At 46.5% G+C, this 17,124-nt stretch overlaps 1 protein-coding gene across 4 annotated transcripts in view; it reads left to right on the top strand.

Moving 5' to 3' along the window:
• nbeal2 (neurobeachin-like 2) overlaps positions 1-17,124 on the top strand; it is a 32,639-nt gene that overhangs the window by 11,630 nt on the left and 3,885 nt on the right. For 2 of the 4 annotated variants that reach the window (XM_084026784.1, XM_084026782.1), the window contains 39 exons: positions 871-954; positions 1,183-1,281; positions 1,437-2,065; positions 2,149-2,281; positions 2,642-2,761; positions 2,868-3,192; positions 3,393-3,475; positions 3,561-3,653; positions 3,747-3,915; positions 4,389-4,522; positions 5,408-5,567; positions 5,887-5,989; positions 6,136-6,286; positions 6,548-6,703; positions 6,831-6,990; positions 7,504-7,592; positions 7,736-8,458; positions 8,549-8,724; positions 8,922-9,078; positions 10,038-10,181; positions 11,321-11,644; positions 12,448-12,597; positions 12,727-12,884; positions 13,057-13,181; positions 13,260-13,377; positions 13,575-13,732; positions 13,825-13,958; positions 14,041-14,148; positions 14,226-14,321; positions 14,442-14,566; positions 14,691-14,831; positions 14,917-15,047; positions 15,157-15,266; positions 15,360-15,477; positions 15,627-15,724; positions 15,823-15,936; positions 16,025-16,111; positions 16,195-16,304; positions 16,857-17,029. In XM_084026784.1, the coding sequence (XP_083882910.1) occupies positions 871-954; positions 1,183-1,281; positions 1,437-2,065; positions 2,149-2,281; positions 2,642-2,761; positions 2,868-3,192; positions 3,393-3,475; positions 3,561-3,653; positions 3,747-3,915; positions 4,389-4,522; positions 5,408-5,567; positions 5,887-5,989; positions 6,136-6,286; positions 6,548-6,703; positions 6,831-6,990; positions 7,504-7,592; positions 7,736-8,458; positions 8,549-8,724; positions 8,922-9,078; positions 10,038-10,181; positions 11,321-11,644; positions 12,448-12,597; positions 12,727-12,884; positions 13,057-13,181; positions 13,260-13,377; positions 13,575-13,732; positions 13,825-13,958; positions 14,041-14,148; positions 14,226-14,321; positions 14,442-14,566; positions 14,691-14,831; positions 14,917-15,047; positions 15,157-15,266; positions 15,360-15,477; positions 15,627-15,724; positions 15,823-15,936; positions 16,025-16,111; positions 16,195-16,304; positions 16,857-17,029 (6,466 nt within the window). Of the gene's footprint in view, positions 1-870; positions 955-1,182; positions 1,282-1,436; positions 2,066-2,148; positions 2,282-2,641; positions 2,762-2,867; positions 3,193-3,392; positions 3,476-3,560; positions 3,654-3,746; positions 3,916-4,388; positions 4,523-5,407; positions 5,568-5,886; positions 5,990-6,135; positions 6,287-6,547; positions 6,704-6,830; positions 6,991-7,503; positions 7,593-7,735; positions 8,459-8,545; positions 8,725-8,921; positions 9,079-10,037; positions 10,182-11,320; positions 11,645-12,447; positions 12,598-12,726; positions 12,885-13,056; positions 13,182-13,259; positions 13,378-13,574; positions 13,733-13,824; positions 13,959-14,040; positions 14,149-14,225; positions 14,322-14,441; positions 14,567-14,690; positions 14,832-14,916; positions 15,048-15,156; positions 15,267-15,359; positions 15,478-15,626; positions 15,725-15,822; positions 15,937-16,024; positions 16,112-16,194; positions 16,305-16,856; positions 17,030-17,124 lie in introns of all 4 variants that reach the window. The other 2 variants (XM_084026783.1, XM_084026781.1) reach the window with 1 other exon arrangement.

The raw sequence follows: 17,124 nt of genomic DNA, 5'->3' as shown, positions 1-17,124 counted from the left end.
GAAACTCAGCCTTCTCGCCACTCGTTAGCTGCTCTGAGCTATTTAAACAGGAAGCTTTGGGCAGGAAGTCTGGCTTACACTCATTTGTAAATAAAGCAGGTAGTGCGGCTATATGTGATATTTGTTGTCTGGAGTTCCTTTTTTTTAAACTTGACGTATCTGTCTAACTGGAATATCCACTGACAGCCCGTGTCACATGTGATTTACTGTTATTCGGAGCTACTTGAATTCAACTTGAAAACGAAAAAAGTTCAGATATAAATGATCAGAGAGAGGATTAACCTTTGCTTGCGTGGGAGTGTTGATTCATATCACAATTAGAATCGGAGGCTGAATTCCCTGGTGACAACACGGCACAAGAAGAGCATGCTGTGTTTTTCGTCGTGCATGAAATGGTGTTCTCTCAAAAAAATGCATGTCCTTCTTTTTGTCTTGTTTTGGCTGCTCTGTCGTGTGACCGGTTGTGCTTGTGTGAAAGACCTGGCTCATGCCCAGGGGTTTTAATCTTACCTCATTTCCAGCAATAGTGGGGGGGTTGCCTCTGGTTCTTTTTTGTTGGTGGTTGGCATTTGGGTTTTGTGCATGCTGGGATCTATCAGTAATTAACAAAGAGACACTTGTTTGGCGACTGATCCAGCAGTGCACTTACTTTGACCTAGTCTGCTAAAATAACTGTGGTGTGGAATAATCATCCTTTCATCAGGTGAAAAGTTTCCTCCGAATTGATTTGTTTTCTTTTTTTTTTGGTCATGTGCAGTTGGAATGTTCTCACCTTTTTTCAGGCTTTCGGTGTCAACTCGTGATGAGGCACACTTTGAGCTCTGCAGTGCCAATCAACATTATTTTAATACAATCCTTATGTCGATGTAGGTTTGGGAGAAAGGATCAGACAGTATTACAGTTCATGCCTTAGGAGTCCTCACGGCTATAATGAGTAACTCGCCCTCTGCTAAGGTAAGGTCCTTTATGATGCTCTACGGTCAAATCATATATCCTTCATACTTCTGTACGTGTATAAAGCATGTTATACTGTGATAAAATGTCAGCAAATACATAGAGCCTGAAGAGGAAAGCTGTTTTCCGTTCATTTAAAAGATTCCTTCCAATGCATGAAAGTGTGCCAACTAGTTCCCCCCTTGGGAGCCGCTTTCTCCACTCTATTTCTGTCTCGTTCCCCCTCAGGAAGAGTTCAAGGAGAGGATTGGCTACTCCCAGCTGTTTGATGTGCTGAAGAGTCAAGGTCGACCCACCAAAAGGCTTCTGCAGGAGCTGATGAACATGGTGAAACACACATTTCCCTCTCCTCCCCACTGGGTGCAGAGACAATAGAAGTCAATTAGCTTCTTGTTCCTATTTAAATGCCGTTGCTGGTTAACCTGGACTTATTAAGGATGTGGCCACGTCTTATTGACGTGTTTCTGTTGCTCTGTCTCCAGGCAGTGGAGGGCGAGCATGCCCATGCTCATCACCTTGGTATTAGCAATGAGCAGCCGTTGCTGCTGCTCCTGCAGTGGCTGCCGGACCTGTCGGGTCAGAGGGACCTTCAGCTGCTGGTGGCCCAGTGGCTGGCTGCCGTCTGTGGCGGCTCCTTATCCTGTCGTACCGTGGCTGTGGAGGCAGACATGGTGGGGGCTCTGCTGCAGGTGCTCTCGCAGCCCCAGAATCTGGACCGGCAGTGTGCAGACGCCCTGCTGGGCCTGCTGCAGGACCTGGGCTCCCTGTGTCTGAGGCCAGAGGAGCTGAAGAGCCTGCTCAGACTGCTCAGGGTGGATCAGGACAACGGCGCGGTGGTGGGGAAGGTCCACCCCTACTGTGCGCGCGTCATCCAGGTGCTCTCGTCCATGGCGGCGAGAGAAGGCCGGGACAGTGCCTTGCAGTACTTTGACCTTACGCCCCCCATGGCCGGTATAATGGTGCCCACGGTCCAACGCTGGCCAGGCAGTGGGTTTGCCTTTCATGCCTGGCTCTGCCTCAACATGGAGTTCTCCAACCACCGTAAAGCATCTGTCCACCCTGGGGCCCAGCATGACATGGGCAAAGGGCCGCGCAGGAAGCAGCTCTACAGGTAGAGAGACTCATCGCTAGCGTCCACATGTACGCGGCCGCGTTGGTGCAATGTTTTGACAGCGTGTATTTTCTCCTATGAAGTTTCTTCACAGCAAGTGGAACTGGACTGGAGGCCTTCTTCACAATGGAGGGAGTGCTCGTGGTGGCTGTTTGCACTAAGAAAGACTACATGGCTGTCGCGCTGCCAGAGAACCCACTATCTGACTCATGCTGGGTGAGTGTGGACACACATAGTCCACATAGGAGTGTGGCCAACAGTTGTCCTCATTTAGCCTGTCCCAAATAAAAATAGACTCGATCAGGGAGAAAATGACACATCAATTTCCTCAGTGGAGTTGTCTGGGCCTGTAACCTTGGAGCATAATCACTGTGAGAGATTGAGGAGTGTACCTCTTGAAGAGACGATTGGCTCGAGGTTTATCAATACGGTTTGTCAAATGTGAGGCTGTGTTGCTCCATACAAAAAAAAAAAAAAAAAAAAGAAGAATTCAAGCACTAAATGTTGAGCACCAAATTTGCATTTTTCATTGTTGTCACCAGTAGAAATGTGTCCTATTATGTCTCCCCCTCACAGCATTCAGTGGCTATAGTCCACATCCCTGGCCGTCGTCCTTTTGGTCAGAACCTGGTCACCATCTACATCGATGGAGAGCTATGTAAAACTGCACAGCTTCGCTTTCCATCTTTCAGTGAGGTAACTCAGACTAGTATCTAATATATCCTGGCCCATTATTACTGAGTAGTTCCTCTTTTAATCTCACTTCCTCTTTCCCTCCCTCACCTGAACCTGCCTCCTGAAGCCTTTTACCTCCTGCTGCATCGGATCTGCGGGCCACCGGACCACTACCACCACTACCTCCCCCAATCTGCCCTCCTCCTCCTATGCGTCGGCTGAGTTTGCCTTCCCCGCCTTTGGCCCGTCCCTCAACCGGTCCCAGTCCTTCCCAGCCACCTTTTCAGGAGGCCGCTGGGGCCCTATGGGAGATTCCTCAGTGCACACCATCCCAGCAGGACTGCAAGACACCGAGTGGGGAACACCCACGTCCCTGGATGGGCTCCTAGGCACTGCCTTCATCTGCCATGAGGCTCTGCAGCAGACACAGACAAGAGCTCTGCATGCTGCAGGTAGGTCATGCTCTGCTGCAGCGCAAATGTTTTCGTACACATTTTACACCTTCAACATGTCTTTTTCCAGCATTAACCTCTTCCAGACAATCAAATCTACAAGAAACCAGCAATGAAAAACCCCAAGCATACTCCAAGGAGTTTTTTTTTCATTTACACAAAGTAATGTTTGCATAATGACCCACATTTCTGCCCGCCAGGCCCCAATCACGTGTCCTTATTCAAAGCGGAGGGAGAGTTATCTGATCTCAACAGCAAACTTCTGCTCTACTACACTCCACAGGTGACACACTGAAACTCATTTATGACGCTGCTTTTACTATGCCAATTATACACAACAACAGTGAATGTGTGCATTTCTCCTACAGGCCTTCAAGAGCCAGATATGTCTCGACCTGTCGCCCAATTACCATTATGACGGCAGGCTTACAGGACACCGGGTAGTGAACTGGGACATCAAGGTTCGATATGAAACACTTTCAGCTGTCAGTGGTTGTGTCTCCATTCAGTTCATTGTGGAAGATTAAAACACATAATGCATGCCCCCCCTGCAGGATGTTGTAAACGTGGTGGGAGGTATAGGGGTTCTGTTGCCCCTGCTGGAGCAGGTATGTGAGACTGAGCCGGTTAACAACGGCAGTCAAGAGATCTCAGACCTGCTGGGACCAGAGCTCACCTCCCCCAGAGGCCCTGCTGCCCTGCTTCTGCCACTGAAGTCTTCAGGTCAGTTGTTTTAGTAGTTCTGCTAAATCGACTAACAATGCTAACAGCATTGTTCTTCCTGGCTCTTTTGTGCAGTTGTAATTCTATGCCAAGTGCTAAATGCTAACTCTGATTTTCAGCGCAGTTCAGACTCGATGAAGTTTTGAACGGCAGTGAGTCAGAGTCTATGCACGATCTATGATGCACGATGTGCAAGGACAAACTGGATGTTCTAGACAGTCAGAGACACGTGCTATACTATTCAACTGACAAAATAGCAAAGATTGTGAAATCAATGCTAAAGTGTGTAAGAAGCAGCACAACGGAACAAATTTACATACATGAGCAAACGGTCTAACAAAAGTGAGACAAATATCCTTCCCATGACTCACACTGAGATATGAAAATGACATTAAAGTGCTTGGTAATGCATATATACACACGACTGTGGGTAACACACAGGAAATGTTTTGCCCTATTTTCTTCTCTCTCAGAGGGCAGACTAGAGAGAAACAGCATCGCTGCCTTCCTGCTGATGGTGAAAAACCTGATTCGTCATCACCCTGTCAATCAGGAGAGCCTGCTGCACTGCCACGGGCCCAGCACCATCGGAGCCATGCTCAGCAAAGTAAGCACCCTGCACGCTTCACGCTGGCAAGCGGAATATAATTGTGAAAAGAAGTGATTACCATCTGAAAGGGGTTTGACCTTTACCAATGTAGTTCTGCTGTCTAATGAGCAATTATGATGGTATCATAATGCTTGCGTGGGTACATTTATGCAGCGTTTGCCAGCATGTGTGGTCGCTCTGACCGAGAACAACGGATATCAATGATAAAATGTGTTGCCTGAAATGATGTGTTGAAATATATCTGTTTAAAATGATGTGCAGATTAACACAAAGTGGAAAATGACATGTCGTATGACTGACACTGAAGCCACCGTGAGTTGTGATGCCCTGCTGTCACTCCTGCTTTTGGTTCTTGGTTTAATCGTTTTTGTGATTGTCCTCTAAAGTCACAAGTCAAGTCACAATTCATTTATAAAGCACATTTAAAACAACCTCAGTTGACCAAAGTGCTGTACAATTGCAAAAGCACAACAGGTGCGTTCCTTATGCAATCCGCCATGATTTCTTCAGAATGATGATAACGTGTTTCAGTTCAGACGTTGCATTGGCTGCTACCATCGGAGATGAGACAAGGTGTTACACTGGTGTCGCACAGACGTGGTTTCTACTCTGGCAGGATGTGTTGAAATGCATGATGTTGAGGCGGAGCATCCTGTTAGGAAGCTATGTCCTAATAATCATAGGGGGTTGCCATGTTTGACAGTGGCAAAGACAGAAACACACATAGGCCTGCAGTAAACGTGTGTGCTGTATATGCACTCGACACTACTGACGCACTTCTGTGTGTCAGTAGTGTCAGTAGAAAGAAAGACGCCACACAAACCCTCCACACAGATAAATCCATGAAGACCAACTTAAACACAGACCCCTCCTCTGCTGCAGGTTCCTGGCAGCATGATGGACATGAACGTTTTGAGGGCCTGTCAGCTGCTGCTGGAGCAGGTTTTCAACGAGGGGAACAGCCCACTTCTACAGCAACTCTACCACCACCTGCTCTTTGATTTCCGCATCTGGACCAAAAGCCATTTTACCGTTTGTCTGGGTAAGGCACAAGCAGCCTTCACGTGTGAAATAATGAACCTTTGGTACTTTCCATCTCTGCCGGAGCTGTTTATGTCCCTTTTGTAATGTGTGCATGTGAGACTGAAAGGAGCGAGAGGAAGCTCAAAGCAGAAACAGCACGGTTAGAATACATTAATGTTTCCAGTTCAGGATTAAAAGAGAATCTGTGCCTCGAGCTGCACTTCAGTACCTTCTTTTGTAAATTAAGTCACTTCTTTGCTACAAACTCGCATATTGGTTTGACATTTCTAAATGTCACACTGGAGGGAGATGGCAACAGTGTTCTTTCTCTTCCAAAGCCCACGTGCAGTACCTGTCGTCTGTGATACACAAAGGCAAGCAGCGCATCAAGAGGAAGTACGGGGTCCAATATATTCTGGATACCATTCGCACATACTACAGGTGAACCTTCGACATTCACACAATGCTTGCAAAATGAACACAGACATCCACCACGATGTATATTAAGTTTCTATTCTAACTTCAAACCATGATTTCTAACTGTTCACAAGATTTCTTAACTTCTTTACTCATGTCTTTGGTCGTAGTGTGGAGAGAGATGGCAGCTGTCTGTCTGATGACAAGCAGACGATTCAGACCTCTCTGTTCGCCTTTCTGAAGGACATTCTCAAGTCTCCTACACCAGAGGAGCTCCACAGCGTCCTCGCCTATATTCTGACTGTCGGAGAGGAGAAGCAGGTAGTGCTCATATATTTCATCTGTGTTTCTTTAAGGAATTACATTTTGTTATCATTTGACCTTTTTAAGCTTGATATTTCACTTCCATATCTCCCCTGATCATCAAACATTTTTTTTATTCTCATGTTTTGGCAACTCTTTCGACCTCCTCCTGTGAGCGTTTAAAATGTTACCCTCCCTAAATCCATATTTCTTGGTATCTCATCCTCCTCCTTCACCTATATCCTCTGTCCTCATGATTCTCCTCCCTCTCCCGATCAGGCGGTGAGGGCCTTCGATGTGCTGTATGACCTCCTGAGGAGCAGCCCCCCTCGGGAGCAGGTGCAGGCCGCGCTGCTGGACTGGGGCGTGGAGCAGCTGTACTGCTTGCTGATCACTCCAAGCTTCGGAGACGAGGCCAGAGAGAGGGTGTTCAGGGTGAGAGCCACAGACTTAACTTCTACCTTAATTCGCCAGCTTGTCGCTTGACAGATTTTCTGCTTCCCGTCTCGGGTATTATCCAAAGAGAAATCTCAATCGATCGATTTCCCTTTCGATGTTGCAGGTTTTATACAAAATCCTCAAAAGCGAACGAGTGTCTGAGCGCAACAAGCAGCGCATCAAGCTGAGGGACTTTGGGTACCTTGGCCTGCTTTGCTTCCTTGATGAAATTCCAGTAACCATGACAACCGTGCGATGTCTGTACGAGCAGGTCCTTGCTACAGGTAACACCGAAACAGCTCTGTTCAAGCACCTGACCCTAACTTATTATTATTATTATTATTTTATTAAGTATTTCTAAATCATTAAATAAGCAGAAGTCAAGAGAGAAGTAAAAGAGGTGAATCCTCCTAAACTCATCTGCTTCTTCAGGCATGTGTGATTATATTGACAGTTGTGTTTCTCTGATAAATCAGAAGCTTCTTATAAACTCAGCTCAACAACTAAACGGATTAGAACACCAGACTCATAACTTTGTCTTGATTTTCCTGTTATCATAAAGTAAAGTTCTCCTAGAGGATCTTTGTTTCGAGACATTGTTAGGAAATAGCAAACCAGTAAATGTTACCTTTAAATTGTGTTTGGTGCAAATGTTGGAAATGCCTAATATTACCCTGATAACATTTTAACCATTGTTGTTCTAATTTTGGAAGATATAGTTTATGAAGGATCCCAATATTTATAGCAGAGGTCTTCAAGGTCTCTATAATAAAATGATATTTTCTGCTGACCCACAGATGCGACCCCTAACTTCAGAGACCTCCTGGCTGTGGTCTGTTTGTCCCATCGAGCCGAGCTCACCGTCCGCTTAGACGTCTGCCGCAAGGTCAGTCACCTCACATGATGTCCACTCTGTCAAAACCTCCACAGACGACTTGTTGAGTGTGAATTTTTTTATCCGAAGCATATTTGTCATCTCCGTGATTAAAAACCAACCGCGTCCTCTTTTCCTCTCTGATATCATGCCAGCTCTTTCATCTGATCTACTCCAACGAGGACTACGTGAAGCAGCTTGCTAAGCAGCCCGGCTGGCAGGACATGTTGACCAAGCTCTACGTGAAAGAGTTCTACGAGTCCCACGCCGCCAGCATCGCAGGCTCCAGCACCGCATGCTCCAGCACCCACAGCTCCTTCGAGCCAAACAACCGGCCGCCGCTGCGCAGGGAACAGGCTCTGGTCATAGAGGACACCAACACGGACATCTTCCTGAGCTACCGCACCCTGCAGGACATTGAGGATGAGGAGGAGGAGGAAGAGGAGGATGAAGGTGGCCGGAGGGACATCTCTGAGGGATTCTCCGATTTATCCCAGTCGCCTCCAAGTGGCGGCGGAGGTCCGCTTAAAAATTTCACAGGTTCCCTCCATTTTAAGTCGTTTGATTCAGTGGACCAACGGAGCCGCTCGTCCTCCACCTCCAACGCGGTGTATATCCCCACATCGGGCACTGAAGAGGAGGGGAGGGACTACCACCCCCAATCCCCCTTCGGTACCCCGTTTGATTTTGAGCTAGGGGGGATGGGAGAGACTCCCGGGGGTAGTCTGACAAACACGCCATCTCCTCTCGAGCACTGCAAGCCCTTCCCACCCACCAGACCCAGGAAGAGCTCCAGCCTGTCCAACGTGCTGGACGATACCAGCTATGGGACGGACCCTCCAACCGGAGACACCATCTCCAATGCCTCCAACCCACAGGTATGGCTGCTTAGATACTGCTGACACACGAAGCCCATTATTGGTCATCGCTCTAGGATGTGGCACCGTGTGTTGTGTGTTTTACAGCAGACGCCCGAGGAGGAGCTGTGCAACCTGCTGACCAACATCGTCTTCTCCGTGCTGTGGAGTCGCAGCGGGGCGGAGGAAGACGTGGTGTGGAGGGACAGAGGACAGGTCTTCTCTGTTCTCACCAAACTGGGCTCCTCCTGCCAACTGGTCCGCCCTCCCGATGACATCAAACGCAGGTCACTGACACTCGTTCCACGTTTCCATGCGCTCAGCCAACAAACACACTGCGCTGGCAGCCAAGCCATCTTTGCAGTGGAAAAATATATTGAACCACGCCTTCATCTGTGTCGCCTTTTGTCTAAATGTTCAAAAATGTTATTGTGTCATTGCGGGGCGATGTATTCATAGTCCGTTTGCCGCTCTTGTGTGCCAGTCTTTTGGAGATGATGCTGGAGTCGTCTCTGTCGGACCTGAGGGACGCCCAGGGAGTGTCCCTGCCCTTCTGTCCCAGCCTGGTTCGGCTGCTCAGGCTGCTGCAGGACTTCCTGTTTGCTGAGGGCACAGACAACCACACGCTGTGGAGTGAAAAGGTATATCACGTATTGGTAAAGGTGTGACTCGATGAGGGCCGCTAAAGGAAATAAGCCCTTCATCCCTGACAAAGCCTGATATTTTATCTTACACTATATAAGAATATTATCAATAAAATAAACCAGTTGATAATATTCCAGCAGTATGTGTGTAATAATACTTACCAAGTTGTAGCCCAAATAATCCTCAAACATCACATTTCACTTGTATTCCACATCCATGCTGTCGGCTTCCAACGTTGGGTGTATTTTGCTGACTTTAGTCCTTGAGAAAACTTACACGAGTAACAGTCATCTGATTCCCCGTCTGCACTGTGATGACAGAAGGAGTTTCCTACGTACCAGTGCTCGGCAGGCTGCATGTTTGCTTTCTAAAAATAGGCCTAGTACACACCAGGGGAATTTAGATCACTGATGAATAACTAATGTTCAGTCCAGTCAGAGCAACAGTCCAATCTCTTCTTGCCAAAAAGCGATGCAGCAGATTCCTGCTGCGGCTGAGCTGGTGGCACAGAACAAGAAAGGGTGTTGTCCGCCAAGCGAAGGTGTCATGTGATTTTTTATAAAAGCAATAATAAACTACATTGGGGCCACAAGAAACACAGTACATGTTTGAATATTTCAACATTGTCAGGATCTGATGATGTCACTTTTTTGGGTTACATTGGATAAGGAGATCTTTACACGTGATATTAAAGACCAGATCAGATAAGTAAGGCCAACCGTAAACACAAGCATGCTGGGTGTGGTCAGGGGCAATGTTCCTGTCTTACTGGAGGGTGGAGAGACCTGCTTGGGTGTAGGGACCAACTTCTTTTAAACCTCACCTTTTTATTAAAATGTGTGTTCATTTTAATGTACTAAATGGCTTTAGGTTGTCGTCGATGATGCAAGGTGTGGAAACAGGTTTAGCCTTAGTCTTGAGTCCTTTGTTGACGCTGGTTGTTGTTGTATTGCAGATCTTTGAGGGGGTGGTGAACCTGCTGGACAAGTTGCAGGCCTGGCACAGCACCCCCGGCAGCCCCGGGAACACCGAGCTGAAGGAAATGGCCCAGATTGGCCTGCGTATCATCACTGGATACATCCAACAGCAGCACTCACAGGTCAGCAGTCCATCACCACCAGCGCCAGTAAACCCACCATAAATGTAAAAATGTCTCTCACCAAGCATGTCTTTCACAACACAAACACCTGTGCGATTGAACCTCGCTGGAAATACATTTAAAGGGGTTTACAGTATTTATTTAAACTCGATAAGCAAACTGAGATAAAGCCCGTTTGGAAATACCAGGCCTTCTACGGGTTCCTTTTCAAAGACATTGCAGTCATTCCTCTTGGGGAGTGTTCTGTACAAAAGGGCAGCTCCTCTCAGAGTTATGACTGCTGCTGCTCTCGCTGTAGGAGTGTGCGATAGAGTCAGTGGTTATAAATGAACTGACCATAAGGCTTCCCATCGCAGACTGCTGGTGGGGTTCGTCTCCAAAGTAGTCTAGCCCGCCTTAAGCCATTTGTTTTTCCACAGTATCAGGTTTAACATAAATTCACTTGATTGCACCCTGACATCACAGCTGCTGGACTGTTGGACATTAAACAAGCCCGGAGCCTCTTATGTGAAGTGAATGCACAAATCAGAATAAAAGAAACGCTGATGTAGCTTTATTAATTCCAGTGGTGGATTTTAATTGGTGTTACATTTACTCTGGTACTGAATTGAGAGGTATTGTGTTTCATATTTATGATACTTTGTACTTCTACTCCACTACATTTCATTTTTCATGCAAATCATATCATCAGCTCATGGAATATGATACTATTTTATTGTTTAAGCTGCCCAACATATGCAAACTACTTCTTTTAGAATAATGCTTCAGGTGTAACGATTTAATAGATCAGGTCAAAAAGAATATCTATGTACAGAAGGACCCTGCATTTTTTGAAAAATGCTGATAAAACACTTTGACTTTGACTTTAATATAACCGTCACATGGGCCATTTTCCAGTTCCACGAGTACTTTTGTTTCTGATCTATGAATTTTTAATACAGAAGTATTAATACAATGTGGTTTACTAAGAATCAGCATCCTTCATCCACTGATTATATTCACCATGACAAACACTCTCATGAGGGCTGTAGATCTGTAGGTAAAATACCATCACATATATGTTTATTTATCATACTATCTTATAAACTCTATGGCTCTCCGTTAGAAGCATAGTAAATGATTCCCCCCCCCTTCTGCAGGTGTGTGTGATGGCCTACGTGAAGCTCCACAGCCTCCTTCAGACGGTGCTGTGCCTGAGCTGGGAGGAGGTGTGCTTCCTGCTGGGGAAGCTGGGCGTCCCCCTGTGGCCAGGAGGTGTAATGGACAGCACCAACTGTGGACACGCAGAGACTTTCTCCCAGCTTGTGCCCATTGTGCGAACGCTGCTCGACCAGCATGCCGACCCCATCACCCTCCAAAACCTGCTGCCCAACCTGCCGGTGACTAACGGGAGCACCACCTTCGCCCAGGACCTGAAGGATTACTCCCACACAGCGGAGTGGCAGGGCTTTTACCAGCAGCAGGTCAGTGTTTCAGCTGTGCCTTTAAAAATAGATGGCGTTTATCTTTTGTTTAAGGAGGATGACTAAGCTGGTGTAATCACGCATCCTCTCTGAGACACCGCTGACTCTGTTCTTTGTCACATTAGTGTACGTTCAGGATTTCTACAATCTTGCCTCCTGGTCCAGACAGGTTAACTCATGGTGGGGGGGCTGAGAAATCTGCTCCATATTTTTAAAACTGCTATTGCAAGTTTGGAAAGTAGAACCTGAAACTCCCTAAAAAGCTTTCTAGCAGCTGACCCAGAGACCAGATTCAGTTCAAAGTTGAAGCCAGTGCCAGACACGCTCACCACTAGCTGGATTCCTCATCGCCCTGTGTGACAGTGCACATTCATAAATCTGTTGTGTTTAGATTACTTTTGTATATACATCCAGCAATACATTAGCCGGTGTGGCATAACGTTGGCTGACATAACGGTTGTGAAACTTGGCTGAGGCCGGTTTCTCAAGTGTGTATGTTTGCATTTGTTTTTAAATGAATGTATCGGCTAGTTCTAGACGTTTTTGTATTTTTATACAACTTCATGGTTTTTGGCACGACGTGGTAAGTGCAGATGACTTTAGATGATGAAGTAGTTAAAAATATATCTCTTCTAACACAATGGACAATAGATAAGGGGGAACTGTTAAAAAAATGGGGAAGTACAGCCCTGACTCTTATTTGTACAGAGAGAATCCTCTGGTTTTATGCATTGAACATGCAGTATTCTTCCTTTAGGGATTGTATAAATGATGGTAATGATGTCCTCTAAATCCACCTCCAGGTTCAGCCCACCATGTTGCAGTATGAGCTGGACACGTTTGGGAGGAGCCATGACATAATGTCCAACTTCTGGAATTCATGCTTCGACGACCTGATGAGTACGGCTTTTAAACGGGACAAAGACCGATCAGACAGCAAGTCCAAGTTTCAGGTTAAGAAACTTTCAAACTGCATGCATCTAGCTGTGTCATGTAGCAGCTTGCTCATGCTAATGCAAAAATGTGCAGTCGAACCTTTCACATCACTGTGTGATCGTTTGCATCTGGTTGTGTGAAAGCAGGAAGTGATCGTGGACCCCTACCTGAAGCGGGTCAGAAGTGAGAACAGCAGGTACTACAGCTGGCAGAAGCAGAGCTCCAGCCAGCAGGGGGTGGTGTGGCAGCACTGGAGAGCTCTCCGCAGGCTTCTGACCAGTGAGAGAGGAGCCTGGGCCAACAAGTATGACAACTTCTGACTCTACATCAGTATTTTTACCCTAAAATCTCTCCGACCAAGAATAACAAGGAATCCAGTATGAGAGTAAAACATTAATCTGAAACACTATACTGTCCTTTATTGCTGTTCCTTGAATCAACTAACATATGATTTTCCCTTTGCTTTATTGTGCCAGAGTTCAACCAGAGGTGAAACTGAAATTGTCCAATGCAGAGACTTATTCCAAGATGCGTCTCAAACTGGTGCCCGACCACAACTACGACCCTCACATTGAGGCCAGCGCCCTGAGGGACAACATGGGTACGCCACCGGGTCTAAACGTATGATCTCTGATCAAGTAAAAGTAAAATGCACTCAAGACGTTTTTGTGATCTTCAGGAGCCGAAAGCCCTCGTAGCTCTGAGCCCCTCCCATTGGCTGTTGCAAAGGAAGCCAAAGTCAGCGACATGGAGGATGACCAGTTAGGAGAAGAGGACATCGTCTTTTTGGATAACAAGTGAGACGGGTTCAGGTTTCGGCATGTCTGTTAAAGCACATTGAGTCTGCGCGTGCCGCATGAAATGTGCTGTATAAATAAACGTGACTTGACTTGTGGGCCATAAACACAAGGAGGGAAAATTTCACCAAACAAGCCTTGAAATGATTTGAAAAGTCCTTGAATCTGTAATGGTCTAACCTCTTCCCCTGGGTTAGGGTGGAGGGAGAGGACGAGAGCCAGAAAGAGAAACTGGTTCTGTCTGAAGACTGTGAGCTCATCACCATCGTGGCGGTCGTTCCGGGTCGTCTGGAGGTCACCACGCACCATCTCTACTTCTATGATGGCAGCAGTGAGAAAGAAGAGACGGAGGAAGGTAAGAAAATATGCAAGGGTAACATCACGCTTTTTTCTTTTTTTAACTCTTCAAAGGGTCCTTACAGAAGTGAGTAATATCTGTGTCATTAGGAATCGGGTTTGATTTCAAGAGACCTCTGTCTCAGCTCCGAGAAGTGCATCTGAGGCGCTACAACCTGCGGCGATCGGCATTGGAGCTGTTCTTCATAGACCAGGCTCATTACTTCATCAACTTCAGGAAGAAGGTGATGCTCTGATCACATTTAACTCCTTCTGTGCTATAGTTTGAAACGGATGGTTTTAAATTCTTATCGTGTGCCCTCACAGGTACGAAACAAAGTGTACTCTAGGATCCTGGGGCTGCGTCCTCCCAATCTGTTTTACTTTGGCTCCCGCTCCCCCCAAGAGCTACTGAAGGCATCTGGGCTTACACAGGTAATTATTGACTTCAGTTCGCTTCTCAGTGATGTGTTGCAATGATCTGAATTTTCCGATGCTGATGTGTCGAACAGAAATGGGTATGCAGGGAAATCTCCAATTTCGAGTACTTGATGCAACTGAACACCATTTCTGGACGCACTTACAACGACCTCTCGCAGTATCCTGTGGTGAGTTCCCTCCCCCTCTGACAGTGTGCATATGTATATATAAAGAGAGAGAATTATTGTTTATTTGATCATGAATGCACTGTGAGGAGGCATCATGTTGCAGTGTCTTTGGTTTTTCAGTTCCCCTGGATCTTGTGTGACTACACCTCCCCCATTCTGGATCTGGAGGACCCGGCAGTCTTCAGAGACTTGTCCAAACCCATAGGTGTGGTCAACTCCCGCCATGCACAGAACGTCAGAGAAAAGTAAGTGGTCGTATTGAAAGGTTGCAGATCTGAGGCCAGCTGAGATGATTTTTAGATAATGAGGTGATAAAATCCGTCTTCTGTTTTAATCAATGAGCATTTTTCCCCCCCCGTTTGTCTCTAGATACGAGAGCTTTGAGGACCCAACAGGCACCATCGACAAATTCCACTATGGCACACACTACTCTAATGCAGCAGGAGTCATGCACTACATGATCCGTATGGAGCCGTTCACAACTCTGCATATCCAGCTGCAGAGCGGCAGGTGTGGATGCTGCCTGGTGCTTTAAGTTCCCTAAAGCTTCCTGCTATGCTGCGGTCTCATGTTGGTACCTGTCGCCGGTGTTTAGGTTCGACTGTGCAGACAGACAGTTCCACGCGGTGGCAGCAGCCTGGCAGGCTCGCATGGAGAGTCCAGCTGACGTCAAAGAGCTCATCCCAGAGTTCTTCTACTTCCCAGAATTCCTACAGAACATGAACGGTGAGGAAGACCGAACCTTTTTGGGGTCAACTGACAGCTGGAAAGCAAATGAATCTGCTTCTTTTTTTTTCGGTTGAAATGTTGAAGCTAATGCAGTATTTTTGTCTAGGCTTCGACCTGGGACGCTTGCAGATTTCTCAGGACCCGGTGAACAACGTCCTACTGCCCCGCTGGGCCACATCAAGAGAAGACTTCATCAAGCAACACAGGAAAGCCCTGGTGAGTCTTCAAACTCAGCTTATCAACTGTGCATTCATATTCTAACATACTTTATCAAGACAACTATTCAACAACTTGTATCTTAACCTCTAGGAATGTGAGCATGTGTCCAATCACCTCCACGAGTGGATTGACCTCATCTTCGGTTACAAGCAGAGAGGCGACGAGGCCGTGAACGCCCTCAACGTCTTCTACTACTGCACTTATGAAGGTAAGGCAGAAGTGAATATTCCTACTAGTGATGGATGCAACCTGCTACTACTGCTAGTTTGCTCCTGATGTCCCATATGTGCCTTCAGTGTTTTTTTCCTGTGCTCTTGTATGAGACTCACTCTTGCTCCTTGTGTGGCTCCTCTGCAGGTGCAGTAGATTTGGATGCAATCGCAAACGAGACGGAGCGTAAGGCCCTCGAAGGCATCATCAGCAACTTTGGACAGACTCCCTGTCAGCTCCTCAAGGTACAACTCCTGATTCACAGCCTTGATAATCTACTAAATGCTGTAAAATAAATAACAAAATAAAATCAAGTTTACATCATGTTCCTATGTCGGACCAGGAACCCCATCCCCCTCGGATGTCAGCTGAGAACGCAGTGAGGCGGCAGGCCCGCCTGGACACTTTGCCCCCAAATATCTTTGAGCAGCTTGACAAACTCCGGCCATTTGTAGAGGTGGGTTCAGTCATGATATCATTACTTTCATTATTATGTGTTAGTGTGTATCCATGTGTTGACACGTGTGTGTGTGTGTGTGTCTCAGGTGGTTAGTGATGGCCTTCCTCTGGTCCAGGCCGTGGTACCAAAGAGCCAGAATCGCTCCTTCATCATCCAGGGCTCAGATATCCTGGTACGGTTCTACAGTTCTACACGTTAAACTCCACGCAGACAAAACAACTAGAACACGTCATTTTAAATGCTTTTCCTCCTCAGGTGACTGTGAGCTCAAACGGGTTGATAGGGACACACAGTTGGCTGCCATACGACAAAAACATCGCCAACTACTTCACCTTCACTAAGGACCCCACCATGACTAATCCCAAGTGAGTGCCCCCCTAAAACATACGCCAATGTCAAGTCCATGTTTAAGTTTGTTTGGTTTAGGCAATCATCCGTTAAAATTACTAATAAAAAGGTTGTTACCAAAATCTGGTAAATCAAAAAGAATGTGAATCTGAAAATAACAGTATCAAGCTTCTCTGTACTAAAAGATTTTACATTTTTCTGATGAATGTTATTTTTTTTTACTGTTTTTTACTTCAACACACTTAATTCCCACTATTTCATTCATCAAACAGCTGGATGGAAACGTTCCCTCTGTCTCTGACTGTCCCTCTTTGTCTGTGAAGCTTCACAGCCTGTTTTAATAAAGGGAAATGTGGTTTAACCAATCTTACTCTAAACTGACCTTTAACATGGATCACATAAACGCAAAATAAATCAGGATAAGAGCATTTGAACGCTGGATTTCACGCAGGTTGTAATTTGCGGATGTCATGACAGTTTAATGTGCTGATTATAAATCTCCTCCACATTTAGGCCTCGGCTCACTTGTTTCTTAACTTTGATCTTTCTTTTGCTGCTTTGTGGTGCAGAACGCAGCGATTCTTGAGCGGCCCTTTCTCTCCGGGGGTGGAGATCAGCGCTCAGGTGCTGGTGTTGTCCAACGACGGCCGCCTGCTGTTCAGTGGAGGACACTGGGACTGCAGCATCCGTGTCACCCAGCTGGGCAAAGGCAAGCTGGTGGGCAGGATCTGCCGGCACATCGGTGAGCGGATGTTTAACTATATATATATACACACACTCACTGTATATGCTTTGTTTCAACACGTTACTTATTTGTTTTTTCATGTGATTCACAAA

Source organism: Eutrigla gurnardus, assembly GCF_963514095.1.
Source record: "Eutrigla gurnardus genome assembly, chromosome: 14".
NCBI lineage: Eukaryota > Metazoa > Chordata > Actinopteri > Perciformes > Triglidae > Eutrigla > Eutrigla gurnardus.
The sequence above is the reverse complement of the archived record's forward strand: the minus strand, read 5'-3'. Positions and strand labels throughout refer to the sequence as shown.